The sequence below is a fragment of the Triticum dicoccoides genome, chromosome 4A (assembly GCF_002162155.2).
Source record: "Triticum dicoccoides isolate Atlit2015 ecotype Zavitan chromosome 4A, WEW_v2.0, whole genome shotgun sequence".
In the NCBI taxonomy this organism is placed as follows: Eukaryota; Viridiplantae; Streptophyta; class Magnoliopsida; order Poales; family Poaceae; genus Triticum; species Triticum dicoccoides.
In genome coordinates, this window is record NC_041386.1 from 29,218,600 (window position 1) to 29,225,481 (window position 6,882).

Here is a 6,882-nt window from a genome sequence, read left to right on the forward strand (position 1 = left end):
TATCGGGGGGCGGCGGGGGCGAGGTGTGGTGGGCGTGGATTCTCCCGGCGGTGGACTTGGCTCGGCCGTGGTGCCTTTCTTGCGGGCTCTTTTCCGTGGCCACAGGAGGGGGAGGACGGATCGTGGCCGTCGGCTGTGCCGGTTCTGTGGCGATGGACGGTCCGGATTGGCCGGGAGCCGGTGGGCGTGGTTTATCCGCTGCTGATGTGCTACAGACAAAACAAGGTTCGGCTGTCGAGACCAAGATGGGCCGGGGATCTCGAGGGGTGGATATTCAGTGCTGCTCGCAAAATGGATAAGGGATTGCTTGCACAACGAGAGAGAGTGGATTCTGCGCTCGTTTGCACTGCACCCTTTATTTGTTTATTTACTTATTTATTTCCCAAAATAAGCACTTCAAAAGTTTTATGAAAATGTTGACCATTGCCATATAAGTCATGGACGAATTTGGAGAGGACCGAAACCTGAAAGACCAGTTCAAATGAAGTGGCGCCATCTACCTGAACACCGCCTCTCTCTGCGAGAACTGAAAAAAAAGAACATACCGAAACTAACTGGAGGCAAGGCACCGGGATTCCCCTCCATGCCACCAACTGTCGGAGCGGCAGACAGAGGGGTAGCAAATCCTTGGGATGAGCGGTGGAGCTTGGAGGGGAGGATAACTTCACCCTAGCCGCATATGCATGAGCCGACTCAACTAGAAGAAATAACTGGGATAAGTTTCATAAAAACTTTTTTGAAAAATGTGGGTATCTAAAACATGCTAGTTTTTGTTCTTCACAAAAATAACATTTTCTCACTGATTACATAGTTTCTCGAGAAGGCATAATAACGTGAGTTGTTGCATAAACAGAAACAAGTGCAACTGAGCGAGAGGTAGGGCTCCACTCAAATTTTGAAAATTCAATAAAATATGCTCATAGTTTTAAATAGAAAAAAAAACAAGCCCTATCAATTTGTACGATAAGTGCCTCCGGTCACATAATTTGCCTCCACTCAGAAGAAAATCTGGCTCTACCTTTAGCACCAATTTTTTGCAAAAGACTACATTAATGTAATATTCCTGAAAACACAAACACAATAACACATATTTGTATTTCTTTCAAAAAAATTACATTCAATCGCAAACCACCCCTTCTGGTTGAAGAGTCACCAAGAAAACATTTGATTTTTATTTTAGATAATAAAATCGGAGGATCACCTCTTTGTGATGTGGTGGCGGGGATGACTTCATCTACATGAGCTCTAAATCATGATAATCATGTTTACACATGAAAAACCTGGACACAAAGTAATTTTCTTACAAGTTCCAAGGCTTATACTACTTTGGTTTTCTTAAAATGCAATAGCGTGATAATAGTTGTCTCGGACATCATCTCCTGATACATTGCCCGCGGGGTTTCCGGACAATTACATAACGCAACACACTGCGGTTGCTAAATTTGTTTTTTAGTTCCCCGAAATGAATGAGTTGTAGCTTGAATATTTGCAGTTTTCCGATACATCATCCTCCAGACATGCAACTGTATTTTGCATGTCCTTAGAATCCACCGTCAAAATATATAGTGTGTCGTGAACTGAGCATAGCTCAAATGATTAGGTTTGTTATGGTGAAACCAGCCCACTGGCGATGAAGTCCTAGACTTGGCACCGGCGTTCACATTTTTCTAAATTTATTTCATCATTTCCGACGATGTTCGTTCGGTAGGAGAAGACGTTTTCGTTGACTACAAAATTATCCGTGGTGATTTCATCAATCTCAAGACATTATGCCAGCTTAGTATCTCGAAGGTGCTTATAAAGATCAGGTCTGCATTATGTGCATATATTTAAGCATTTGCGTTTGTACGCTGTGTAAAAAAACAACATACAGTTTGCCTTTTGATAAAATTTTGAAAATAAGAGCATAATTGGTTTGCTACCAATATTTGTCTTGCCAAATGTTGGCACTGCCAACTATTGGCAATACCGAAACTTGCCAACTATTGGCAACTTTATATGAGAGAGGCAAAACAACCCATAGCCAACCAAGTACTCCCTCCGGTCCTTTTTACTCTGCATATTAGGTTTGTCCGAAGTCAATCTCATCCAACTTTGACCAAGTTTATATAAAAAATTATAGACATTCACATAACAACACTAATATCATTAGATTCATCTTGAAATATATTTTCATATTATATTTATTAAATATTATAGATACTAATAATTTTTAATATAAATTTGGTCAAACTTAGCAAAGTTTGACTTTCCGCAAAACCAATGTGCAGAGACAATATATTTGACACAATATTTGACACAATGCCAAACATTGGCATGCCATTTTTTGCAGCAAACCAATTATGCTCTAAAAATGCAGCACCGTCTCGCGGCTACACGATAATAAAATGCAGCACCGTCTCGCCGTCCCGCTTTCCCGGCCCAGCAGCGCGAGCGCGGGGGATATCCGATAACCCCTCTCCCCTTCCCCACGCTCGCTCCCCATGGCCCTCGCCACCGCCGCGGCCGCCGCGGCCATCTCCATCCACCCATTCCTCAGCCGCCCGGCCAGCGTGCTCCGGTGCGGCCGCCGCGTCCCGCCGCTCCTCCTCCTCCGCGCTACCTCCTCGGCCTCCTCCGCCTCGGACTTCAACATCACCTTCGCGGAGCCCGCGCCCGCCCCGTCCAAGCGCTCGCCCGGCGGCCCGTCCGCGCAGCCGCTGGTTCCGTGGATCGCGCGCGGGGCCGACGGCAAGCCATCCCTCCACACCTCGCCGCCGCCGGACGTCCTCCAGGCCGTCGCCGCCGCGGAGGCGGAGGCCAAGAGGGCCGCCAAGAGGGGCCAGAGGCAGGGCCCCGCCGCCGACGCCCCCGTCGCCAGCGTCAGGGTCAAGGAGAAGAAGGCCTCCCCGACCGCGCCGCCCAAGTTCTCCAAGGCGGCCAGAAGGTTCTACAACGAGAATATCAAGGAGCACGAGCCGCAGCGCCTCGCCAAGGTCCTCGCCGCCGCAGGAGGTAGTTGTCCTATCCTGCAGGGTTTTAGATAAGCTCGCTTGACTGAATTGAAATCGGAGCAGCATTATATGTCTGTCTTGATGCTGACTCGTGGCTCTTCCTAGTGGCCTCAAGAAGGACCAGCGAGGAGCTCATCTTCCAAGGGAAGGTGACTGTCAATGGTTCTGTCTGCACTGCTCCCCAGGTATGAAATTTCAGCCTGAAGCTCTAAGAGTGAGGAGGAGCAGTTCATGTCGCAAATATTTTAGCTCATGTCCACATTTACGTAATGTCAATCTCACTTCAGTTGTCTAGTTGCGGCGAAAAAATAGCTGGTTTAGTTTAGCTAGATAGATTCCGGCATTGTACCACTATGAAATTTGAAATGTTTTCATTTTGGCTGCATCTTGTTCATAATCAGTTTTTCTTTTGTAGACCAAAGTAGACATCTCAAAGGATTCTATCTACGTTAACGGGAATCGCATTTCCAAGAAGCTGCCTCCAAAGCTCTATTTTGCTGTGAACAAGCCAAAAGGGTCTGTATCTTTTCTTCCATATTGTTGGAGTCTGCACGTCTGTAAAAAGTTTCCTTTTGTATTCTAGCAGTGTATTTTTTAATACAATAGAAAAGCTGCCATTCGTCCAGCTGTGTGATATCCCTAAATGTTATTTCTGATGTCCCATAGGTATATTTGCTCGTCTGGTGAAGAGAAGTCTGTTATCTCCTTATTGGATGACTATTTGAAAGGATGGGTATGTTCTATAATAGGGCTTTTCATAAAATAGACATTACACTGTTCCTAATGAAATTTCATCATATTCTTGGCGTGCTTCACCTTCTGTCTAAATATAACAATCTATCAACATGTGCAGAACAAACTTCAGCCAGGAGTACCAAAACCCCGCTTGTTTACTGTGGGTCGTCTTGATGTTGCCACAACTGGTTTGATAATAGTTACAAATGATGGTAATTTTGTCATACTTGCTAGACAATACTTAGGAATCAGCAGTTTAGCCATCCAAGGCCTAAAGTTAGCTGCTCTCCTTTCAGGTGAATTTGCCCAGAAAGTCTCACACCCTTCTTCAAACATAACAAAGGAGTAAGTTTGGCCTCCTCTGTATCGTTTGTAGACTGTAGTACTGCAATGCAGACTAAATTGTAATCTATATTGAAATACTGTAGATGCCATTCAAAATTTCCTAGCAGAAAATTAGGATGTTGTTTTGGTACTACCCTCAGGTCGCCATCATTATTCATGTGCAGTAAATGTGGAGAAGTTCCAAATGACACTAGTTTTAAACTAAAAATATTCTTCTCTAGGAAACTGCTCGTATAAATGTGCTCAAACATGGTAAATGGATAATGAAAAATACACGAAAAACAAAATATAATTTGCATTTGTTCAATATTGCAGATATGTAGTAACTATAGATGGAGCAGTGCACAAGAAACACCTTGTAGCTATCAGCGGAGGAACAGTAATTGATGGTGTTAAGGTTGTTCCTGATTTAGTAGAGCCACTGGATGCCCAAGCTGACACAAAAAGGACGCGACTTAAAATAGTGGTAATTGTCCTTTATACATGGTCCATTCTATTGTATTTGATGCCTGTTTTCTAACTTCTGCATATGGTACAAAACTATGTAGTATAATATAGGCATTCTGATTTGTTCAGTACAGCAAAGGATATATCCTAGCAATATTGTTCAGTCCTTGTATGTTTGTGCCAGCTTGATTGTGCAAATCCAGTGCATTCTATCAATTAGCTTGTCACTTGCACATATGCTTGACTAAAGTAATTTTACATAAATTCAAAGGCATCATATTTAGTTAATCTACTCACTGGCATTGATATTGTCAAGTTCTATTTCTGGCAGGTTCATGAAGGAAGAAACCACGAAGTTCGTGAACTTGTGCAGAATGCAGGACTAAAGGTTGTTTTGCGTGATGAATATATCCTTATCAAAGTTTTCTTTGTATTTTGTTGGTACATATCTTAGTATTTCTTGTTCTACAATAAATGCGACCTCCGGGAGAGTAACATCTCTCAGCTTGCGCTAGGATGGCAAGGCCTTGAGGTTGAACAGCTTCAGTGAAGGAGGGCACATACTGTGCCAGGAATAAATCTAGAATAGCTAGTCAAAGGAACGAGTTGTTGTCCACAGCAGGACTTTAGGGTCTAGGAGACTTTTCTTAATTCGTCCTTGCTTCATTCGACTCAAATCCAATAGGCCGTGTTCCCTTTATGGGTATTATGCAAGCATAGAAGTATGGGATCTATCACATAGCAACAAAAGATAACAGACGGCTGTGTTATAGTAGCACAGACGGCTGTGTTATAGTAGCACACACCTTGACAGCCAGATCTTGTTTTATCATTTCTATTTTGATGCACTGCTATAGAAGACAGTTGACCCTGTTTGTAATGGAAAACAGGCCGGAAAACCATACAGAAGTCAGTTAATTAGAGGAAAAGCGTGTAGAAGCCCCGCAGTTATGCTTATTTGTGGTATATAACTGTTGTGAAAGCAGCTGATTTTTTATCCCTGTATTTGACAGGTCTACGCTTTGAAACGTGTTCGGATAGGCAGGTTCCGCCTCCCATCAGACCTGGGGTAATGTTATTTAGCACATCAGTACATGTTCAGCATTACTTCCTTTTTGCAGAGTTTCATAAGGTTTTTTCAAGTCTTCCTTTTTTTTGTACCTTTCAAAACATCTGAAACAGCATGGCAGCTGGTGCAAATGGTAAAATCAAATACTCCAGGAAATACATATTTTAGAAAGATCAACTTGGAAAGGCTCGTGTATCAAAAGGGATCATATGTGTCAAATCTGGCATGCCAGCAGTACATACCACCAAAATCAGTTCAGTGGAGTTAATTGGTTCAACTGATAAATCATCGTCTAGGGGCATCAGTTTTTATTGTGCCCAACAAGTAAAACTAATTTGACAGTCAACTCTTTTTTTGTGTTTGATAAACTCTTCATGTTCACAATGAGGCTGGCGATATAACACCGTATATTAACCCATTGTTGGATGTTACATGTACAGAATTGGGAAGATGGTTGAACTTAAAGAAGCTGACATCAAGGCACTAGATGGCAACAGCTAGTAGAGTGCGCGCCTGAGTTCATGGGCTTCGTTTCCGAAAGCGGTGTGGACGGGTGGATAACATATATGCCGTACCTCCCTCCTGTGGCGTAAGGCACGACTACTCTGCGCCTGAGAGGCCTGCGATTCTGCTATCATAGATGTCAAATAGGAAACTGATGGTCAGGTTCGATAGGCATGCCTTTGTTTTCAAGAACACATGAACTGCTTCGCTGAAGAATCTCCAAGATCCTACGTGCCAGCAGTGTTCGCTGGAGTTTTGGGATATGTTCAGCTAGGCTTGCTAGTACTGTAGTAGAGTTGTTGATAGCGTCTACTCTTATGCAGACCTACTGATTTATTATCTGTGGAAATGTAAATGCTGCCAGTCGAGTCATGAACTTTTCTTTAACTTAGTCGAGTCATGAACTGGCATTACCTCCAACAGTTTTTGCAACTTGTAACTTCTATGCCTGCCCTGCAGAAGAAAAAAGATCTGTATACCTGATTTTGTTGTTGAGAAATTCCTGATAATTCTTTTTTTTCCTAGTTGTAAAAAACACATTGCATTCTCAGAAGGTTAGGTTCCTGGTGATGGAACTTAGCCCATCAGGTTTAAATCCTAGACTTGGCATTTGTGCTCGTATTTTTCTGAATTTATTTCAGACATTTCAACTTTTTATTGACTACGAGGCGCATGTGGTGACTTTGTGAACATCAAGATGTGCAGCTCAGTATTTTAAAGGTGCTCACGGGGGGCAAATTGTGCAGGCTCAATACCTCAAAGGTGCTCATAGAGACAGAGTGTATGTGC

At 43.2% G+C, this 6,882-nt stretch overlaps 1 protein-coding gene across 3 annotated transcripts; it reads left to right on the forward strand.

Moving 5' to 3' along the window:
* The first annotated feature begins 2,409 nt into the window (after positions 1-2,409).
* Positions 2,410-6,610, forward strand: LOC119284743 (putative ribosomal large subunit pseudouridine synthase SVR1, chloroplastic). Of its 3 annotated transcripts, XM_037563907.1 has the most exons (10): positions 2,414-2,994; positions 3,099-3,178; positions 3,409-3,509; positions 3,660-3,726; positions 3,847-3,940; positions 4,025-4,073; positions 4,389-4,539; positions 4,852-4,908; positions 5,534-5,589; positions 6,030-6,610. In XM_037563907.1, the coding sequence occupies exons 1-10, from the start codon at positions 2,484-2,486 to the stop codon at positions 6,088-6,090; spliced, it is 1,227 nt and encodes a 408-aa protein (XP_037419804.1). In that variant the 5' UTR covers positions 2,414-2,483; the 3' UTR covers positions 6,091-6,610. The 3 variants fall into 3 exon arrangements, with proteins under 3 accessions (XP_037419803.1, XP_037419802.1, XP_037419804.1); XM_037563905.1 differs by having other exon boundaries at positions 2,411-2,994; positions 3,847-4,073; XM_037563906.1 differs by lacking the exon at positions 6,030-6,610 and having other exon boundaries at positions 2,410-2,994; positions 3,847-4,073; positions 5,534-5,593.
* The last annotated feature ends 272 nt before the right edge of the window (positions 6,611-6,882 follow it).